The sequence below is a fragment of the Nanorana parkeri genome, unplaced genomic scaffold (assembly GCF_000935625.1).
Source record: "Nanorana parkeri isolate BGI_ZX_2015 unplaced genomic scaffold, ASM93562v1 scaffold1387, whole genome shotgun sequence".
Lineage (NCBI taxonomy): Eukaryota > Metazoa > Chordata > Amphibia > Anura > Dicroglossidae > Nanorana > Nanorana parkeri.
Window position 1 is genome coordinate 258,771 of NW_017307655.1, and position 23,797 is coordinate 282,567.

At 37.9% G+C, this 23,797-nt stretch overlaps 1 protein-coding gene across 1 annotated transcript in view; it reads left to right on the forward strand.

Moving 5' to 3' along the window:
• The window catches only part of PLOD2 (procollagen-lysine,2-oxoglutarate 5-dioxygenase 2), a 125,062-nt gene that overhangs the window by 96,835 nt on the left and 4,430 nt on the right, over positions 1-23,797 (forward strand). The window contains exons 9-17 of the mRNA XM_018569742.1: positions 977-1,102; positions 6,338-6,459; positions 8,834-8,938; positions 12,343-12,468; positions 13,041-13,182; positions 14,219-14,281; positions 19,510-19,623; positions 22,390-22,455; positions 22,999-23,103. Coding sequence (XP_018425244.1) covers positions 977-1,102; positions 6,338-6,459; positions 8,834-8,938; positions 12,343-12,468; positions 13,041-13,182; positions 14,219-14,281; positions 19,510-19,623; positions 22,390-22,455; positions 22,999-23,103 — 969 coding nt within the window. The remainder of the gene's footprint in view (positions 1-976; positions 1,103-6,337; positions 6,460-8,833; positions 8,939-12,342; positions 12,469-13,040; positions 13,183-14,218; positions 14,282-19,509; positions 19,624-22,389; positions 22,456-22,998; positions 23,104-23,797) is intronic.

Genomic DNA, 23,797 nt, shown 5'->3' on the forward strand with positions numbered 1-23,797 from the left:
TAGGAGCTACAGAAGGCAGTATTATGATAAAATTGTGTAGCCACCTTTCTGTAACTGGGGTGACTCCATAAATTTAGCTCTGCTGGGCTGTAAACAGCCTGAGGCAAATAGATAGTGCTTTGCTCATATGGTCTCCCCTTAAGCCAAGTGCTTTGCTCATATGGTCTCCCCTTAAGCCAAATGTTATTGTTTGCATCTGCCAGGTGGGACCCTGGCAATAGAGTAAGAAGATCCAATAATGCTGGGTTACCAACATTTGTGTCTCCTTGGCCAACCACTGGGAGGTTTATTGCCAGTGGTGCATGCTGGTGAGGGGCTTAAGTATTCGGGGCTGACCTTGTGAATGTCTTTTTCCTGGGTTCCTGCCTGGGGGAGGATGCGTTTCTGACTGAAGTTCTGTTAGTCCTGCTGTCTAGAAGAGGCATGCATGTGGCTAGAAATGGAGGCTTGGATTTGGACCTGAAGCTGTCCGGACTGGTAGAGGGTGAAGCTATTCCAAGATGGAGTGTCAGGACAAGTGACTGTTGGAAGGTCAGTCTGGGTAGAACATGGATCCTTGCTGGGGCCTGATGACTCTCTTGTTATAGAATGTGTGTGTGTGTTTTTAATGTTACCCCTTTGCCCCTCAAAGTTATCAGAGGATAACCTTATTCATTTATTATTACCAATGGCTGGCAATCCACAGAACTATTAAAATTGCACACAGCCTTTCGCCATGTTGCAAAATAGCTTAGGCCCAACATTTTGTTCAGATGATCTAGACAAGAACTATACATTGATGTTCACATCTGCTTTGACTGTAGTGTTAATGATAGCTTGAATGGTGTGTGATACAAATATATCTAGCAAATAAACAAACATAAGACTTCTCCATTTCTTTAGAGGTTGAAAAGTAATTTTTTTGGGAAGAGCATGACATAGATTTATTTTTTGTGATTTAGAACTCCTCTTTAAATGACTGATTTTATGCTTTTAGGACTATCCAGATGTAACAGTTGGAGTCTTTATTGAACAGCCAACTCCTTTCCTGCCAGAGTTCTTCAGCAGACTGTTGGCACTTGACTATCCCAAAGAAAAGCTATCGGTCTTTATTCATAACAGTGTAAGTATTCTAAGATGTACAATATCTGTTTTTCCATGATAGCATGTTCATTAGCTGCATTTCTAGCTCATTTACAAGCTTTGAGACTTGAGAAATTGACATTGTTACACATGGGCCGTTATAGGTTTGAATGCCAATAAACTTTATGGCACTTTGGAAATATGCATGTTGACTTGCATCCCTCATTAGACAGATTTATTCTGATTACTTGTTGCACTGAATTGACATTGTAACTGACAGTTGTACTGCTATTTCAAGGTCCCCATTTCTACAATATAGAATGCTGGATTTTTATGGCTCGTAATGGATCTCTAAATTTCATAGGCTATAAGAGAAGAAGCTTGTTGCCTATTTATTATAAACAGTTTATAAGGGTGCTAGCTATGTTAAAAGTTAATAAATATCTGTTTTTGTTTTTTTCTTATCCAATATGTGCTTATCCAAACTCCATATATTTCACTGTGAAGATATATTTGTGAAACCCCCAAAAAACACACAGAAAAACACAGAAAAGGGGAGGAGAGGGAAAGAGAGAAAAGATAAATTGTGTAATATTCCTAGGGCATTTAATTTTTTAATAGGTTCAGCATTGGATCAATAATAACTTGTCATATGACCGAACCAACTACCCATTATATCATATACAGTATACACCTTATCTATTTTTGCATTTAACTAGTTCCTCAAAAAGAAAAAAGGAGAAAAAAACCCTTAAAAAAACAACCTAAAGAGGCTGTATGAGGCAAATTACTGAGCCGCTTAAACTGGCTTGGTATATAAAAACTCATAACCAGGACTATACAGGATGCCATGTCTTTTAACCCCTTCATGACTGAGGCCCTTTTTTCCATTTTTGCACCCATGTTATATTCCACATTTTAGGCCTGAAAATGACGTAAAACCCCCCAACATTATATATTTTCTGAATGCCAAGACCCTATAGAATAAAATGGTGGTAGTTGAAAATTTTTATGTTGCGCAATATTAGCGCAACTCCTTATTAAACCCCAAAATTTAGTGACAAATTTAATTAAATGCCCCAAAACACAACAAGTCACGAAGGGGTTAAGAACTTCCTACTTCATCTCCTTAGGAGCAGTCCAATAGAATCACCTTCTTCTTTTCTTCCCTCCTTAGCTCTCTCTTTCTCGATTTACGCTCACTCTTTCAAAACTGCAGCCCACTAATTATGGATATGCTGCCGATTCTTTGTTTTGAATGGACTGCACTGTGCAATGCTAAGAAAAAAAATCAAAAATACTGTACAGCACAGAGAGGGCCCTTGTTAACAACATTGTAAAAACACAAATCTTGTAAATTACATGCTTGGGAGATGCCTTTAAGCTAAATGTTTTGTTACAGAACAGTATGAATTTCACAGTTTTAACAGTTTCAGGGGTGTTTCAGGGGTGGTAATTTAAAATTAGCTTGGCTTACATACAACAGCAGTATATCAATCTGATTAATTTAAGTTAAAAAAAAAAGGCTTTTTTTTAAGTAGCTTTAACAGAGGCACAGGATTCTTTATCAAAAGGTGATAGACTCGATTTTACCGACCGATAGAAACTATCCAGTAGAATGTTGTCCCTGTTATTGCTGATACAAAACTGTCCTGCCACTGGCCAATTTCTGTGAAGCTCTCATTGAGAAATAAGACACCACAGATGATGCAGCAGTGTAAAATGGCCAGCAGCAGGATATTTCTAATGAGGGAAATTAAAACCAAAATGTACTAGAGACAAAGTGTACATGCAGGTGTTTTACTACAAGAATTATGATACTGCAGGGGATACAGTAGTATAAAATTGTCCAGCAGCAGAATAATTTTTATTAGGGATAGTAAGCCTAACTGGTGTATTATTTAATATGGGGATGGGAGGATGGGAGGTGGTTTAGGTGATTACTGTCCTTTTTTTTATTTTATTTTTTGAATGATGCAGCAGAATGCTTTGAACAAAATACAGCTCCAAGAATAGATGATCAGTAACAAGTGAATGCTCCACTTTGAACTACCCAAACTTAAAAAAAGGCCCTATCAACATAAACCCACAAAGGCAATGAAAACCCCAAATTACCACCCCTGAAACAAAAGCCTTCTATTTTTAGGGAAGTTTTGCTGCAAAAAAAAAGAAGCCAAAAAACAGTTTAACCAAAAATAAGGGCCATATCAACATAAAAAAAAATGTACCCCTTAAATAAATAGCTGAAGTGAATGATCATCACTACACCTGTCTATTGCACATGTCAGCACTGTTAAACTATGAGTCATATAAGCTATGGGTTTCAAGTGTACAAACATGGACTTATTCTGTTTGTTATCCTGTTACAGCAGTGCATAGGAAGCCATTGTTCTCAAATTATTTCCACTGGTATGATCCTGGGTATGGATGGTAGGAGCACTGTATCCTAAATAGTGCCTTTGCTTATGTATGGCAACAGTTGGATGGCCTAATTATGGCTTAGTAAGGAAGTGCTAAGGGTAATGAAAATATGCAAGGCAGCCTACATTAAAAAATCAGAGATGTATTTTTTCTGATTGGGTCCTCGTTCTCAATGGATGGTAAAACCACACAGTTAATGTGCAGTTTTACCACTCCCCCCAACCTGCCCCAAGCTTCACAGTGCTGTATACAATACTGCAGCCATGATGTTTTGTGTCGCAGGGCACCGCATGTCCGGTTTTGACTTGATAAACAAGACATTTTAAATGAATGAACTGCTTGTGTACATGGTTGCAGCATGGTATTCCAATAGAAAATCCCATTGGGATTTTAAAAAATCCTGCATTTTGAAGGCAGCAGTATCATCTCCAGAAAACCAGGCAGCCGCTGCTCCCCCGCCTTTTGAAAGCGATCCCCCGCGGATCGCTTTTAAGATGACAGCGGAGACTGTAGCCCATCTAAATGAGGCCTTAATCTGAAGTTACAGTAGTGTACTTCATTGTTGTATGTGTGCCATATAGATGCCGTTCTCTAGATTTTCTTGCAGCAGAATTTATTTTTTAGATTTTACCGTAAGGTTATTGCAGGTCTTATTTTGACATATAGATAGGTTTTCTATTAATATCTGCTGTTTTATTACTAGAATTTGATTACATAATAGTAGTACAGTTGACTGACCTACCATTAGCAAGAGATAATTACCATAGAAAATGCTTTCAATGGTAATTTTCAAATCCCTCATGCAATTTAATCACTTAAAAATCTAACAGTAATCACTAAAAACCACAGTGTCACTGTCCCAGGATTTACTCAAAGAAACCACTCACATTATGATTTGTATGAATCAGTGCTCCTTCCAATCAAGAAAATGCCTAATATAATGATGTAAGAGTTTTTTAGCATGTCCCCAGGGCTCTTCTATAATTTTCCCCAACGGTTCACTATAAAGAATTGTTTGTATAAAATAGCCACACCATCATCTAATTGTCTAATCCCAATTGCCATCTTTTCAGTAAAAGAAAGGACTGTGTATGAGGTTCTGATCTTCTAATTGCCATCCACTCCCAAAGAGATATTAATTTGTACACCTGTGCTTACCTGTGTTTTTCAACATTTCATTATTATCCATGTCTATACCATGGGAAAAAACACGATGTTCCCATGTGCTGTAGATCCATTTGTAACTTGATATCCACATTTGTTATGACATATTTATATTTGTTCCTCAATTTATCTAGACATGATTTCTGGAGATAGTTACAAAAGCAACAAACCTGTCTAAAATAACTAGTTCACTAAGTTCACTTTACCATAAAACTGGCCACATATGCTAGAATGTGAGAAAACACAAATACCCAGGTTGAAAAAAGACACGTGTTCATCGAGTTCAACCAAAAAACACAGCAGTTAATAATAAGAATCCAAACAACATGTCAAAAAAGAGCCCTGTAAAGATCTTACACGGAAACTAATATTATATATGTAGCTAGAGTAAAATCTAGAGAACATGAACACTTGGCAATGATTTCCCACCTTCGACTGACAGTTTTGTGAACTTACAGGATTATTCACAAAAGGGTGAATAGTTTGGAGAAGGTAGGAGTAGTGAACAATCTAGGCCAAAATAGCCGATTTGGGAAAATTCTCCAATTCAGCTCACTTTCCAGTTCAGCTATGTTGTCCTAGATTGTTCCCTTCTCCTGCCTTCTCCAAACTCTTCACCCTCCTGTGAATAACCCTGCTAATGTTCTTGGTTTGGCTGATTCACTTATGTGTGCTACTTACTGTGCACAGTAAGCAAATGAGCTAAGATTACCATATCACTATGCCAGTCAACGTTTAAAAAAAAAAAAAAAAATATAGGCAAAACAAATTACAAGTTGTGATCTTCCATTGCCTGTGCAGCCACAATTGATTAAGAATCTAGAGATGATTTTAAAATATATATATATATATAGTTTTGATTAGGTCTGCATTCACACCTAGGCGTCTGCATTTTTTTGCGCTTTGTGCACGATTTCATGGTGTTTTGCGCATTTTTGCACATTTTTACACACGTCAGATGCGTGCACATGAAGAAGCTCATCTTAGCTAGCAGATTGAAAGACATTGTGGTCAATAGACAAACGCGTATTAAGACTTGAAAAAATGCACACAGAAATGTGCAAAACACTTGTTGCATGTTTCTAGGCATTTCCATTGAAGTCTATGGGCCAAACATGATGTAAACTGCCTGAAAGAAGCTCTTTTTCCAGCGACAGGCATTTTACAGCTTGCAACAAAACGCTCAGGTGTGAACAGGGGTCATTGAAATGAAAGGGATTTCTTGTGTTGATACTTTTGTCTGTCTCACGACAAAACGCCTAGGTGTGAAAGGGGACTAAGCAATTAATCTTTCTGATTCTGCTTTCTAAATCCTCTGTCGGATTCAAGCCTCCTCATAACACAACAAATCTCCATTGTTACCTCTGTCCAGGAAGAAGTAAAGCAAAATCAAGAAATAACATCATGACTTGCAGAGGTCTGTGTGTGTCACAATTTTGGCCCTCCGCAGTTACAAATTTGGCAGATAAATTAATAAGCCTATATGTATTTCAACTATTCAGCTTGTATGCCTGAAGTTTCACTTTCATTTTTTGCCATTTCTATATTGTAGGGCTTAAAACTTGCTTATGGCTTTCTGCTTATGTTTGCATTAGTATGTGTTTTATCTGTCTCCTCTGTTATCCAATATTTCCAGCGATGCATTTTTTGTGTTCTAAAAATATCACTCAGGCATGTTCTTTCATTACAGGAGGTTCACCATGAAAAACATATCCAGAAGTTTTGGGAAAAAGCCAAGGGGGTCATTAAGACTCTCAAGGTGGTCGGACCTGAAGAAAAGATCACGCAGGGAGAAGCAAGGAACATGGGAATGTAATACCTCCTTTAGATACATTCTAATCAATAACTGCCTCTGTTGTGTGTGAGAGTTAATTAGTTTTTTCTTTTAGTGGACATGAAATTGTTGTTGCAGTTTAGGTTGTTTTATATTTAACTGAAACCAATGTAACAGTGCTACGTGGACAGTAGTGAGCTCAATCATTTAAAGGAGAACTATGAGGTGAGTGATTTTCACTCCCCTCATAGTTCTAGCCGACATGTGACAATGAGACTGTCACAGGTCGGCTCAGTAGATCGGGAGGTGAGCGAACATATACCGGCGTTCGCTCACCTCTCGATCCTGTCACGTCTCTCTGCAGTGACAGGGGAGGGGCTGGATTCCCCCCTCCCACTCCGATCCGCCAGCGCTGACTGGCGGAACGGACGGGGGAGGGGGCGGGTACAGCTGGCTCTGCCTCTAGATAGGCAGACTGTCAGTCACGCAGCTGGGCGGATCCCGGCACAATTGTCGGGATCCGCTTCAGCTGCGGCGTCTCAGTATACCGCGAGCAGCTGCTCGCGGTATACTGCGGCGCCTCGGTATACAGCGAGCTACAGCGAGCCTAGGGTGACGGGAGGACGCTAGTTTGTGTTCTCCCATTACCCTAAGGATAACTATGGGGAAAAGACAACCCCATAGTTCTCCTTTAACAGACTTCACACTGTCATAGTTCACCAATATATTGGCTTGGTATTATACATATAATCAACATTGGCTCTCCTGAGTTAATTTACCAAGTCCATTGCTACAGGATTATTCTTTTAACCAGGTACTGTAATTAAAGCCTAGTTCTACCTAAAACTGTTTTTAGTTCTTAGTGAGTAAGTGCCATTTTTTTTTCTGTCAAGTTGAGGTTGATTTATTAAAGGCAAATAGGGTGTCCACTTGGCAAGGGGATTTGTACTTTGCAGTGGATGTTTCCCCTTAGTTTAGAGCATGAGGTGAAGATCTGCTGACTTCCATTACCCAATCACGTGCAAGCAAAAATAATGTTGTTTTTTTTTAAAGTTGCCTTGCACATGATTGGATATTCTTTGCAAAGTGACATTTCATGGCAAGTAACAAGCTAAGGGACACTTCCTCTGCAGAGTGGGAATTCCCTTGCCAAGTGAACAATCTATTTGCCTTTAGTAGATCAATCCCTTATAATTCACTTCTCTACAGCAATAATTTGGAGTTGTGCTTAGACATTTACAAGTGATGTAAACTGACATTTCTCATCCCTTTTATATCCTTTATGTAATTATATTCTTCTTAAATATCCATAGCAGTACCTGGCCTTACCTCAGTTTTGCTTCTTTCTGCTTTACAAAACTGTTATTGCAGGCTGCAATTTTACAGCACCATTTAATTAGTCAACAATCCCACATAACTCTCTGTTTTGGCAAATCCATAAAAAATATGTTTCCAAATGTAGGATGAAAAGAGACATTCCTGACATGTAATGGCAAAAAAGAATTAGAGATTGTTTACCACCAATTGCTGCTGTTATGCAGTAGAGTTGAAGATTACTAAGCCCCAGTATAACAGTAACTAAAGCAATGTAACACTAGAGCTATTCTAATTGATAAAAGGAACCTATTTGGTCAGACCCAAAATAAATAAATGTTTTATACATATTTTTATTTTCCCCATGTAAATATAATATATTGTATTATTGTAATTTTAAACCCGCAGGTAGAGCTTTAGACTCATGTTTAGATTTTAAAGGTTCTACCTTTTTTTCTTTGATGTAAGTGCTGTTTTTTAAGGAATTTAGAAGCTCAGAAACCTCAAGTTGAAATTTTAAAAAAATCATAGCCCATGTTAAATTCAAATGTGGATCAACAAACATGGGTGACAAACCAAACAAATATCCATAAAGTGTCCATTTTTTTTTATTGTTTTCAATTCAATCCACTTGATAAATCAGCCAACATGTTTCTAGGGCAAACACACACGCACTTCTTCATGACTTAAAAATAAGATTTTTATAAGCAGGACAATTTTAATGAGAAATGCTAGACCCAAATTTTATAGTTACAAAGCACATACTGGAATATCAATATTTTACAACTTATTCTGAGATCTTTTTGTAACGATTGATGGATCTGGAAACTCTGCCTTGATTATCCCCAACATAATCCCTGTGACATATAATAAGCTAGTTTCATGAATCAGTTTTCCAGCATATACTCTGATTTCTCTATAACAGGATTTCTTTTGCTAATGTTAAATTCCCTCTCGGAAATAAAAAAGCATAAAACAATTCTAGCATTCTTTAATGTGGCGTTTTGCTATTTTTTCCATTGAAAGCAGAGAAACCAGAATCCAGCATTTTATATGTTGTCTATTTTTACTTTAACTCAATGTTCTTGTTTTGCTCAGGGACATTTGCCGGCAGGATGAGCAATGTGACTACTACTTTAACATTGATGCTGATGTAGTGGTGACAAACCCAAAGACTTTAAAAATACTAATTGAACAAAACAGGTTGGTAATTGAATGCAATATGTACATTGTAAAAGGTAATGAAATCTTAATTGCCGAGTTTCTAAGAAAGCTGTACTTGTCATTATTTTACTGTGAAGTATTTCAAAGATCTTTCAACAGCTGCCTAATGAACATTCTTTTAATGCACAATAAATAAACTTTCTGATCGTGCAACATAATCCAGGAAAAGAAAATCTTGCCTAACTTGCGTCCAGCCTGAAAGAATGTTTTATCTTCCCAAGTTTAAGGATATGACAAAGTGTGACAAATTATAATACATTTGTTTTTTAATGCAAGTGTTGTATCTTTGCAAGCCTTATAACTTTAATATACAACGTAAGTGATGATAATCATTACACACATTTAAAATGTAGTAAAACATTATATTAATGCAGTTAGTGGTGTTGTAAGTCCTGCTCATCCTTTGGAAGAATGTACCTTCAGAAAACCCCTGAGAGATCCTATCAACCCAACTAAGGTCATATGTTATATGCAAATACTAATGCATTTTGTGGCATTAAATTGGGCCCTTGTGCCCCACAGTGCTTTAAGGATGCTAAGCAAACCAGCAAGTGGCTCTTGAATAACAGAGTGGGATGCATGCAGAAGGTACTTAAGGGTAATATCGATTCTTTATGGTGTTTGAAATTGCATTATACTGTAATGCTACTTTATAAAGGCTAGCCTAATGACAAATTTAATTAAAAGAATTAGTGCACTTTTAGACAAACTGCAAGTGCTATTTTTGCCCCCACCCCTTAATAATCCCACTCTATCAAAATACCTGAAAAATGCCTGCAGCCAATCAGTATTTTTCGGGTATTTTGACAGCCAGTGGGGCCAATTAGCAAGATACTTCAGCTTGGCCCAGTGGGAGATTCCCCCATCCACACAGTTTAGCATAGATGGAGGAATCTGTTGCACTTTTTCCATCTGACCATAGAATATCTGCAGAAAATCTATAGGTGTATGGCCAGCTTTAGTAAGGATCTGCAGAGAGGGATGGTGGGATCGTTTAGGTTAGGGGTGGCAGTCAAAAAGGATAAGTGCACTTTGTTTTAAAGTGCACCTATATTTATCCTTTACATTTCTATCAACAAAAATGCAAAAACTATCAGCCACCATGAAAGAGATTGATGTACATGTTATATACAACATTTGGTTCCATGAGATACATGAAAAACACACCTAGTAGAGAATGTGGTTTTTTTTGCATCATCAGCTAAGATGGCCATACCCAGCACAATACTCTCTGGTGCAAGATGCCGGGATAAGTACTGCTTTCCCTAAAACTAATGAAGATTACACTATTTTTCTTTATGTCTGAGTGTGAGGATGTCCAAATCCTTGAAAAAGATGTGCTTTTTAATTTCTTATATAACCTTCTTTTCTTATTTCAAATGAACTTGCATGCATAGGTAATTGTAACTTTCTTGTATACATTTCTAATCCTGTTAAACTTTGGGGTATATATTGTATGTCACAAAGCTGGACAATTCATACTGATCGTGTTCTGAAAACATGCATACACAGAAGTCACCTTTAATGAAAACTGCATGTAAAAATTATGAGTAGTTCCAAAACTAAAGGCACTAAGGATATATGCACATTTCCCTTAAAAACTGGAATACTGAGAATACTGACTTTTTTCTAAATAAATCTATAAGGGATGCACCAAAACCATTTTTTTAAGTACAAGTACTGATACTTGTACAAAGTACTCACAGATACAAGTACTGATGCATTTTTGTTTATTGTCATGTGACAGTTTTTCTAAAACAATACAGACTAATGATTTCAGAACAGTGCACCAGAGCCCAGTCCCAGCTGCAACCCTGGTAGTAGAAAATGACAAGTTGCGGCACTGGTATCTGAACATCCCTAGTAGATTGATTAGAATAGTACCACTTTTAACAACTAATACCAACTTAGAATGTTGGTATCTCAGTCACTCCGAAAAAGCAGTACTACATAGTAGACATTTGTAAAGGTGCCCATACACCTTACAATTATCATGCGATTTATTTCTTCCTGTCATCGAACCCCCGTTCCATTTCCGTTGGAACACCCCATCATGCACAGAGCAATGTAGATTTTGATGTATCATTTGTTATTAATACTAACTGGCCGAATGTCATCGATTGACAGAATGGATTTTCAATTGCGCATGTGCAGTGCTCATGTTTTTTTTTCCCAGCCGAAAACGCCACGATCGTACGATTCGAAAAAAGTTTTCCAGCCTGGCCAATAGACAAAATTCAGCCAGTTGTACAGTAATTGTGATTATTTCACTTCCCATCAACTAGCCTATTATTGTACGAAAAACCCAATCTCTTTTGGAAATCGAACGATAATTGAAGGTGTATGGTCACCTTAACAATGCAAGCATTTCAAAAGTTACAAAAAGAAACCTTGTAAGGCTGAGGCCTTGTTCACACCAAGCGTGGAGCAGGTGCAGAGCAGTTGCAGACCGGATCAAAACTGCGTCCAATGTATTCCAATGGTATTTTTTGCTCCAGTTCACATCGCAGCGTGCAGATCCAGAGCAGGTCCAGAGCAGGTGAAAAAACTGCAGCAAGCCTTATTTTACCTGCTCTGGAACGCATAAAAAATGCATGCAAATGCCTGGAACGCACTGAAAGCCCATGTTAAACTATAAACAAAAAAATAGTAATTTTTTACCAAAAACGGCCCGGAACGCATAAAAACTGCAGCACAATCCACTGCACTGCGTGTGCAGAAACCTGAGCAGATCTGCTCTGCATTTGGTGTGAACAAGGCCTTAAAGTTCTGTGAAAATGTGCATTATTTTGCTTAATCTAGACTTGTTATAACTACCACAAAGTGCAAAAGAGAGGCTTTTTTTGAGTTGTCTGAACTGCAGTATTTAGTTTAGGTTAAATTAACTGAATTTTAATGTGCATATAACTCAGCCCTATGATATGTACGTTCTAAACTTTGTCAGCAGTGTGCTAGACGATTGACAACTGTGTACAATAAATGGTGAACGGAAGACAGCTAACATTTTCTAATACTTTCAATTCATCGCTCAATTTTGTTTTCTTTCTGAGTTTTCTAAGGATCAGTACCTCTAATTGCACTGTTGTTTCTCTTTGATGAACAGATGTCAGCTTTTAGGGTACATGTTTTCCAACAAGGTTCTTGCATTTATGATCTGTCATTGACATCCCCAGACATCTGAAAGTGGCTGGATATGCATGCACGATTTGGCAGCCTTGTGTACAAACATGACAGCTCAGCTTGGCGGAGTTTCATATTTTGTGTTGAGAGGAAGGGCAAGCATGAAAACTCCATGACTATAGGTCACTTTGGTTTATGACTCTTAGGATTTTTACTAACAGCAATACATCATCTTAACCAAGCTTTCACTGTTCTTTTGCCAGAAAAATCATTGCACCTCTGGTGACCCGTCATGGCAAACTCTGGTCAAACTACTGGGGTGCTTTAAGTCCTGATGGATTTTATGCAAGATCAGAAGATTATATTGATATTGTTCAAGGCAATAGAGTGTAAGTATTTTTTTTAACTAGCAGCTATGCCTGTTTTTACTGCACTACCTTTTTAATAAATTTGAATACTCGCTATTTTTTAGGTGGTTATTGGTAAATTGATTAGATCACTACCACTTTTTTACAACTAAGCGAAAAAATCATAGTGCTTTGATTTGTTAGTAGTAAAAATTTGTACTACATAATAGACAATTGAAACAATGCAAAAGTTACAAAATAAAACCTTGTGAGGCTTAAAGTTTTGTGCAAACTTACTATGTATGTGAAAATTGACATTACTTTGCTTAGTCTACAGTTTTTATAACTACCACTTGAAAAATTGTAAAAAAGAGGTTTTAGTGAGTTATCTGAACTTGAAGTTGTCATAACATTTACGGAGTGTACAATATCAAGTTGAAGACCTGTTCTAGCTCTTTATTGTGTTTGTCATAAATGTCTAGAGAAAAATATAAAACAGTTTTAATTTCTAAATCGGAAAGCAGCTTAACCAGTGAGACACACAATTTTTTTTTTTTTTAATGTAAAACAATGGCACCATAATCTAACACATTTCCTCCCATATTTTCATGTAGAGGTGTATGGAACATTCCATATTTAGCCAACATCTACCTAATCAAAGGACAAACCCTTAGGACTGAATTAAAGGAAATAAATAATTTTATTCTGGACAGGCTGGACCATGACATGGCACTGTGCAGAAATGCAAGGGAAATGGTAAGGTTGTTCTCAGGTTTGGTAAACAAAACTTTGTCTACCTGTATATATTTGTGTCTGTCTATTAATTCTTGTGACAAATTATCCTAAAAAGTACAAGCCACCTACAGTTTACTGTAAAATTCTTTACAGTGTTGAGCAAACATCTGTTCTTTGCACCTGCATGATACACTGCTGAGAAATGTATGATCATCCCACATTTCGTGAGCAAACTGGATAATTGTGTATACTACTGGGAAAGTAGAATAACAAAAGAGATTATATGTATGCATCTACAGTATATAACTCACTTCCTTCCTAACTAAAAAAATGACCAGTAACTTGGTTTATATAAATATTTAAACTCATATTTACTTATGTAAAGAGCTACTAAATATTGATATGACTTTTTGGTTGAGTTTAGATTTATTGTTTTATTTTATTGTCTATTCATGTTTATGGTATATTTACATCTGTATGCACAGTTCTGATCAAATATTTGTCTTTCACTTCCTTTATGCACAATTTTGTATTTTCACTAACCCTACTGTGTATTTTGGTTATGGAACAGAATCCATTTACTGTAAAGTCACTAATCCTTTATTTTTCTGAAAATATTATTGAAATGTACTTCAAAAGTTGGCAAGTATTTCAAGCTTTGATCATTTTAGATCTTGTAGCTGTCTGCGCATCTTCAATGCTTTCTATCACCTCTTTGCATTCAAAATTTCTGTTATTGCTAACAGCTTGGATATGCTTTGCAGCTCCCATGGTCAAGCACACAGTTGTCTTTCCTCATTCACTTTTCATTTTATTCTTTTTCCAAGGAGTATTAGCCTGAGAAGCTGGTCAGCAGGCATGGCAAGCCACGTTGTGCGTCATTCATAAGCTTTGCTTTAAGCTGCATGTTGTCCATACAACCCCAAAACAGCTCTTCAGCTGCCATCCTAAGCTGTTATTTTTGAATCTGTGTTTTCATGTTTCCACAGTCAATCTAGGGAAAATTTTAAGGGAAAAGGATATACAAGTCAACTTACTTGATGCTTCTTCATTTTAGAGTTTACAAGTACAGAAAGACTCCCCATCTGCAAGAACATTCCATATGTTCAGACCCCCTAAGGTTTTTTGTTACTTTTATATTTACTTCTTCTTCTAGATCTGGTCTGTTCTCTGTTTTTGATCTACACACTCTTCATGGCTCTGTTTGCAGTGGTTATCAGTAGAACAATTTTAAAACAATCAGTAAAGTTAATAAAATGTAGAAAAAGGATCAGAAGATGATTTTTTTATAGATAATTGCTTTTGTGAATATGAATAAAAGCTTTAGGCCCGGTTCACACCTGGGCGTTTTGTAGCGCGTTCCTACGCTCTGCAAAATGCTCAAACACCGAAATCCCATTATTTCCTATGGGTATGGTTCACATCTGGGCGTATTACAGGCCGTATGAACGCGCTACAAAACGTCCTACGCCCAAAGAAGTACAGGAGCTTCTTTGGGGCATTTTTGTCGCGCGCTTCCATTGGGATACAGCCAAGTAGCCCTCGGAAACGCGCGTTTGCGGTAAAAACGCGTGACACGAAATGCGCAACAAACGTGCATATTCGATACGCCTTGGTGTGAACCCAGCCTTTGGCTGGCTTTATGCCTTTGTGTTGCAGTAACACACCATGCACGTGCAGTGTATTGTGGTGCCATTCATTTTCAATAGCACCACAATGCACTAAGGCAATGCACCTGCATTGTTGGGCACCGCAACTCACTACCATGTTCTGTGGTGCAATGTGTTACCACAGAAAGGATCAAGTCTGGTTCCTAGTGTGCTGAGGTGCACAACATAAATGGGTTATCTTAACGCAACACACGTTAACATCCATCATAAAGCACGTGCAGTAACAGTGCACCACTTTAAAAAATAAATAAATCAGTTCTCATTAAGGCTATTAATTATACTATGATAGTCTTAACTTAAAGGTGCCTCCTACACAAACCAATAATATAATGCAGATTTTATACCTAATCTGGTCAGTATACATTTCTAAAGGATCCTGTTGCTGTATTCTTTCCCAAGCACATAGCACACAGATAGGATAGAGTATCCTGTGCTGGGACAAATGTATTTGGCACCCAAGATGAGGTCTCCAAAGTGCAGCCTTACCCCTTAGGGCTAGTTCACACTAGTCACAGTGCGTTCCGGCTCAATTCTGGCCGGAATGCATTGAAGCTCATTGTGGCCAGCTTAGTTTGTTGTGGGGCGCAAGGGTCCTTGGCAGTGCGTTGAACTCAACGGCACCGTAGCCACACCCTCTGGCCGCAATGTGATTGGCTGCATGGGTACACAAGGCACATCAATGCCTGCAGTCCGGTCTGGTCCAAAAAAATGCTGCAAGCACTTTTTTTTTGCCTGGACTGGAACGCAGGCATTGATGTGCCAAACGTCCCCGTGCGGCCAATCGCATTGTGGCTTTAGGGCACCACCATGCCACCTCCCACCCCACAACAAACAGCACCGGCTGCAATGCGATCCAGTGCGTTCCGGACAGAATTGGGCTGGAATGCACTGTGGCTGGTGTGAACTAACCCTTAAGCTGAGAAGGATGCAACTTGTACTTCAACATATAGAGAGGCAGGGCCAGTGAAGGGTGTAAAAACGACAGTTGTTGTCCTCTGGTCCTCAGGTTGCCACCTTTTGGTCCATGGATGACACAACTAAATTGGGAAGTGTTAAAACCAAGCCAGGTTTCCATTAAAGTGGCATTAAACTCAGACGTTAAATCTTAAAAATGCATTCAAGTACCTTAACTATTAACAGACATGTAGCTTATTTGTGGATCACTCAGCTGTAGCTGTTCAAATCATCTCTGAATTCATGCTCACACTGTCCTTCCTGGAGGGTGGCTACTTTTGTTCCCCATGGTCCCTGTGTGTGTTGTAAAGTAGCCACTGCTCCAAGCTCACTCCCGTGTTGGTCTACAATCTCAATACAAACTGGTAGACTACAATCTCATGTTTAGTTTATCGGGAGTGGAGTGAGCTTGGTGCGGAGCTTGGATTGGATGGGGAACAACAGTAGCCACCCTCCACAAGGAAGGACAGTGTCAGCACCAATTCAGAGATGATTTGAGGATCTACAGCTGAGGGATATGCAAATAAGATACATTTTTGTTAATAGTTAAGGTACTTGAATAATTTTTTAAGATTTAACTTCTTTGCTTAGTGTCACTTTAATATTATTGTAACCAAATTTTGTTCATCCATTTGGGAAATAAAGTAGTTTCTTAACTCATGAAAAAATTTGGTTTTTTTTTCTGCTGATAAAGCCACTAGAAGTATGTTTCTGTAAAAATAATGTTTTAAATACAAAATGACAACAACAGACTAATGCACATTTATATAAAATTGGTTAAAGGAATGATCCATAATATATTTTATACATTAAGTATATTTGTTTGACATTTTACACAAAACAGCAGTTTATGAATGAAGACTGTAACAGTAGCTGTCCTCCTTAAATAAATGCAGAACAGAACTCGGCATTCACACTGACAGCTAAATCCTACAGATTACACTCGAAAAAATATGGCTCTTGCCATGCCTTGTGTCAACCCTGTACCCAGATGTATAATGATGGCATCAGTGTTTGCTTGTGCTGTCCCTGTTACTGTCTAAATGGTTTTTCCAAGCACAATATTTCAGACCATATGTGTCTATAGCTAGATTTTTTATGCATCTATTCTCTAAATTGAGCTGTCAAAACTACTGGTGCATGGACGACTTAAGAAATAGCATCCTGCCTGGATGACTCATTAGGTAAAAACAACTGCAGTTTTCACTTGGCTTAATAAACAAAAATTCAGCAACTGGCACACAATCATGCCGTGGCAACCACAGCATCACAAAGCTTACACAATGGCCAAGGAATCCATGCTACACATCTGGCTAAACTTCTTTGTTTTAACTACTTTTGTTTCTAAAAAAAAACCACTTTCAAATTGGGTAAGCAATTTATAGGTATTGGTCTAAAAAATTGGGCCTAACATGTTTTTTTCTCTGAATATTACTTATTTTTCTCCACTCATTGAAGCTTTTTTTTATTCTTGAAGTTAGAACTGCATAGTTACCTGCAATCTGGCAAAAAAAATATTTTCTTTTAATCTGACGAACATCTTACTCCCTTACTCAAGTTTGGTTATTTGTGAAATATGGAGATAGCCATCTAGAAATAAAGGTACTGCGCTCACCAAAGTGAACCATGCAAACCATATCATTTTGCTGCCACTTTTTTTTAGATTTTTTTTTGCTTTGAAATTTAAGTTGAAGGGTAATTTATATTGGCTATAAAAATATCATTGGTTTACTGAGAAGGAAAGACAGCAATGATCTTTGTTTAACGCTCGGTTACCTCTGCTCCTGTGGGGGTATTGTTTGGGAATACTGTAAAAAATCCACACAATACATCTGCTGTATAGCAATAGCCATATCAATACTTACCTCAGATTGTTTTCACCAGACTACAAAATGGACAATACCTATTCAAATGATGAATCAAAAATAATTGTAAACAATATATGAAATTATCATGTTAGTACCTGTTGGTCTGGGAAAAAAATCACTAAAACATTTGCCTTTTGCTGATTTAATATAGGTGACTATATGAAAGGGGTTGAACAAATAAAACCTGTAAAAGTACTACCTGTTTATAAGTCAACTATTCTGACAGTTATCATAAGTTAAAGTGTATGTTTGGGCAAAATAAAAAATATAGGTGATAGGAATAGTATAGGAAATAGAGGTGAGCCCAGCAGTCCATTATGAATAGTAGGTGTGAATTTCTGTGATCTTGCATGGAAATATTTCTGGTTTTAGGGACATGTTTTGATGGAGATAGATTTACACATTATACAATGCTGCCATAGTACATTATGTTATGACACTGTAGCACATTATACAAAGCTATGATGGGAACTAATATCAAGCTGCGTGAATAGTTTTATTACCCAGCAAGAGCATATCATGCCACAAATCCTATATAAACTGCAAGAACACATTATACAATGTGGCCATAGATGTGTTATATTAAGTCATATCAGCACATGGGTGTAGAGATAAAATACAGCAGAACAAAAACGGTTGATCTGGCAGAAATCCAATAAGCTCTTAAATTCCCATTTAAGCTAACAGCATAGTGCCTCTGCTGCATTGAAATCGTAAACAGTGTTGTCATCCCTGCCCAGTTTTCTGTTCTAGACCACACAACACTTTCCCCTCCCCTCATCTTAGAAGAAGAGGTGCTTTTGTAGTTCAGCAGTGGAGAACTCAGGAAGGGCTGACAACAGTGCTTTGAACTTCAGTGCAGCAGGGACAGGGTTGTCAGATCAAACACGGTTAGGAGCTTTCTGGATTTCAAACAGGATCAACTAGTATTTTTCTGTTGCATCTTTTTTAAAGCCCCTTTTCAGGCTATATCGCGGGACAAAGAAAAAAAAAAGTCCCAATTTAAAAGCCCTTTTTTTTTTAAACCTATCTTAAGCCATGGTCACGTGATGCTGCTGCTTGGGCCCTTCTTTGGGTGTCCATTTCAGCGTCAACATACAGCACCTGCAAGATATGGATAATTCCTATTGGATATCCATCAAGAGGAGTTCTTTTATCGTCCACAAGAGGTGATGTCATTAGAGGGGAGTGAAGGGAACCAGCAATCTTAGGCACCATTCAGTTTCATGGTCCTCACACCTGAAAACAGCAGCAGCAAGGGTCATGAAGGAGGGATGTAGTTGAGTGTATCTGATTTCACAAGGTAAGGTAAAAAAAACAAGTAACAGGTTTAGAGGTGGGTGAAAGGGAGGAGTTGGAAAAAAGATAGTTTTTGCCCAAAATGGGTCTTTAAAGAGACATATTGCCATATTTTGCAGAGAGATACTAAATATGTTTGTTTTTTTTGTAAACTTTGCATAGACATACACTTGAATACTGTATGCTTAGTCCGAGGAAGCAACCCCTTTAATATGTCATTTTAAACATGTTGTGCCTTTTACTCTGCTTTATAACCGTTAAAGGAAGTTTACTAAACTTTGCTGAAGTGCAAGTCATTATTATTACTTAGTCATTTTAAATGCATAGGAACATTGAACAAAGCAATTTGTAAGCTATTCACATGGAAGCCTTTTTTTCCATCTCTGGGAATATACAGGAAAGGGTTCGTTTAATAAAATCATTTTTGGAATGAATCATTGCAGTGTTTGATTTCCTAAGCAACACTAGAAAATGTCATGATTTTCTGAAGATTTTTTTTTTCATTCACCTGCAGGATTAAGGGGGTCTACTAATATGTTTCTCCTTAATTGTCTTAGGGGGTTTTCATGTACATTACAAATCGCCATGAATTTGGAAGACTTCTTTCAACAGCTAACTATAATATTTCTCACTATAACAACGACCTTTGGCAAATATTTGAAAATCCTGTGGTATGTATCCAAGAAGTAGATATATACAATATATAATAATATTAAAGATAAATACATAAAGAGAAAAAGTATGTTTTCAAAAGTACAGGAAATATATAGTCCTATTGCTGCAATGTTTTTCAGTGGTGCCAATTCACAATAATGGCTTGTATTCGTGTGAACTGAAAAAAAAACTAGGACAGTTTGCATTTTTTTTAAAGCTTCTAGCAAGAACAGGACAGGGAAAGCAGATGCACATCCAATTGTAAAATCACATCATCACATGTGTCTTATCCCATCTTGCTGTGTAAATGGGCCATAATAGATCAGTATGGCCCAGATAATCATGTGTATGTTTTGTGTGCTGCTCCTTCTCATAATCTAAGGCCCACATAGACATTTGCGGGTAATTGGATGTGTAGGATTATTCTGACCGTCTTCAGGGATATGTATCTTCCGGTGTGATCATGAACATAAATAGTTGTCATCCAATCTATCATGTCTAGATAGGAGAGGGGGGTTCTGACATTCTTACCATGAACAAGCCTCACCTGCAAGGCTCCTACTAGATACAAGACTAAGGTCTAATCTCACCAGCCACATTGGGTTACATTGGGCAGGATTGCACAACTCAGTCAACAAAAGAATTTGTCTAATAGCTTATTGTTTGAGCTCACAACAATGCACTGCATTGGTCTGCAATGAAAAACAGTAGGACAGGTTGCATAGTAACAATGCAAAGCAGTGTAACACAGCACCCCGATACAGCACATACCTATGGACGTGCATTATACAGAGCATAACGCATGCCCACTGGAGTAAATGGACCCTAGCATGGCCATAGTGGGAGACTGCCACCAATATACACATCTGTTCAGATTATGTTAGCTTGTGCAGTATGTTACTTACAACATGGACACAGTACAAAAAAATTCTTTTTTGGCTATGAACCTGCTACTTCATAGCATATAACATAAGGGGATTGTTATTTATGTAACTAAAATGTGTAGGTCAACACCTATCTAAATTCTAGACTACGTTAGCAATTTTAATGTCACGGGACTGAAATAAACGTGCTGAAAATGTAATGTCTGGTAGTAAGAAAATACACTTCTCAGCAGCATGAGCTACAAATCTTTCATGTAATTTAGACAATATCTCCACTGCATTAAACATTTTTTTTTGCCTATGTGGTTACATAAAAAAGTGCCAGTTCTTAAAAGAAAATCCAAATCATTAACTGACCACCCACAGGTTAAATTCCTGCTGAGTTGGCCAACATTTGGCATGTGGGTGACCCTGATGCCACAACTCTTTAACAAAAGACGATTTTGCAATCAACTGTTGTCAAAGGAGCCAGTTGGAAAAGGATTGACCAAACACTACCTATATCCAATCAGTTGCAGGCACTATTGGGGTTATCAGCAGCTGTGCTGTTTAGCATAGGTAGGGGAATCTAATCATTTCTATTATTCAGCCTGCAGCATATGGCCAGCTGTAGCCCTCATTCACACCTACAATGTAGGTGCGTTCAGGGATTCCGGCGTCAGGAAATTTCCTGCAGCTCCTCTCCGTACCGAAGGGGACAAGTGCCTCGTCCTCAACCCTGATCACGTGGTTGTGGGGGTCTGCGGGCAAGGGGGTTTATTTGCAGCGGGGTACCCCTTTAATTAAGTGGGCACCCAGATGCCGCCCCCCTCCCTTGTGAATAAGTAAGGGGTACTTTTACCCCGTGCCCATTCACTAAAGGGTTAAATAAAATAGTTAAGTCCAGACTTTCAATAAAATCCTTTAATTGAAAAAAAATACATGTTTTTGACAAGTCACCCCTTTAAGGGGCACCCAGATGCCGCCACCCCCCTTGTGAATTAGTAAGGGGTACTTTTACCCCTACCCATTCACTAAAGTGTTCAAAGATAGATTAAATAAAAACACCAGACTTTAATCAAATCCTTTATTTGAAAAAGAAACGCAACAAAGGATTTTTGACAAGTCCTTTTATTTTTTATTTTAAAAAAAAACCAAAAAATTGATCCACTGACGTAATCCAGGGTCAATCACGGAGTCCAGCATTGTCCACGACGATGACAAAATAAAAAATAAATAGAAATATTTTTTTTAAATGCCGACCGCCGTCCCGTCCTCTACCCGTTGACTCCCGCCGCATAATGGCATTTTGACAGATGCCGGCAAAACATACACGATTGGGCGGAGCTAGCGGTGACAGCTAGCTACACCAAATTGTGTAGTTTGCCGTCATTTGACAGGCGAGACATGATTGGGCAAAATCATCATGGCTTTGTCCAATCATGGCTCTAACTCAATACTGAGCCCTGATTGGGCAAAGTCTTGCACCTGACCTGTGGTCAGGTGCAAGCCTTTAACCAATTAGAGCTTCAGAGGGCGCTTTGACTTGTGGGACGTTGCACGGTCGAACAGACCGCAAACGTCCCAAAAAGTTCAGTGTTCGGCGAACGCTTGAACAGGTAATGTTCGAGTCGAACTTGCAGCCCATCTCTAATTGCTGGTGTAAATGAGGGCTTACTGTGTTTTATCTAGCCACATACTACAGTCTCCTTTCCTTATGAAAGGCAATTTTGAATCAATTTACAAAACCAATGCAATAGGTGGTATTTCTGTTTTTGCTCTATAAGCATATTGATATGAATGAATCGTGGGCATTTCAGAGAGTCAGACTGCTTAGTTATAGATTTTAACAGATGGTCATTTTAAGTGACTTAAGTGAGTTACACATAACACAACTGATTTTTTTTTTTTTTTTTACAGGATTGGAAGCTAAAATATATAAATGCCAATTACTCCAAGATCTTTACAGAAAGCATTGTTGAACAGGTAAGAAAACAATTAGGATGGGGTTGTTCCACAGAATCCCACACACATAAATGTAAAAACATTAGTTGTATTCCTTAAACTGTTTAAATGAAATTTAAGACAATGCCTGGGAGCTAATGGCATACTATTTTATATTAGTAGGTTATTTACTTTGAGCTGGTCAGGCAATATTTCGTTACAAGTCCGTTACAGTCAGTCTGTTTTCAGGCACTGGAGGCTGGAGGGCAGCATACAAGGGTGCACAAGAATACTTCAGCTATATAAAATGATCTTTCATAATTTGAGAGAGCATGTGACACAGGAAAGCTGTGATGCTGCAATATAAAATATGAGTGTCTCCATGTTGCCTTTGCAGTTTGACATAGTTGTGTGAATCAAATGAGTGACTTGGCAGCTCACCAAGATTTGAATAAGAGTATACAGTACATGCCTCTTGTATTAAGTTAATATTTGCTTATCCCTGCGTAAAAGAAACTAAAGCTGTATCATGGATACTTCAACATAAAGTATGAGCCTGAAGTATATTTATTTTTTCCAATACAGCCCTGTCCAGATGTGTTTTGGTTTCCAGTATTTTCTGATCAGGCCTGTGATGAGATCGTTGAAGAGATGGAACATAATGGACAATGGTCTGGTTCAAAACATACAGTAAGTAAGCTGAATTGCCTAAAGCATCAGTAGATCAGAGTTATATTTGTGGTTGGAGCAGGTAGATTGTGGCATACGGCTCCTAACACAGAGATTGTGTATGTGCAGTGTATGCCAAAGTAACAATATTTCCTAACTAATGAACTCCCTGAACAATTATCTGTGCTCTACCTGAATCCTAAACATCTTATCTAACCTCTAAGACCCTCCCCCCCAAACTTAACTCCCTAACTATCACTTAACATTTAAAGCAGTGCTGTCCCTAAAATAAATGTTTCAAATTGAGCTATACTTGTAAAATTTGACTGAATACTCCCCTTTTCTGTTGCCCCTATTCCTGCAAAATGTCTCTCCACTCTTGGGAAATCGTAATGTAAAGTCTTTTGGGAAAGTGACACTTCCAGGAATTTCCATCTCCTGGAACTTGCACAGTTCTCATTGGTTTCTTCTGCTGACCTCTACATGGGAGAGAGTAGTGATGTAGAAGTCCGCAAAAAAAAACAGTGAAAGCTTTGAGATACCCAAGATATTGATACTCTTGGAAGTATCTGTTTTCTTGTGGACTTTAATTGATGATTTGTCAGGATTGAAATGCCATTATGTGGTGAATCCAGAAGGAAACGTGAATGTGTGCAGTCTTCTTTTATAGGTATGGTTTTTAACATAATTATTCATTATTAATCATCCATGATTA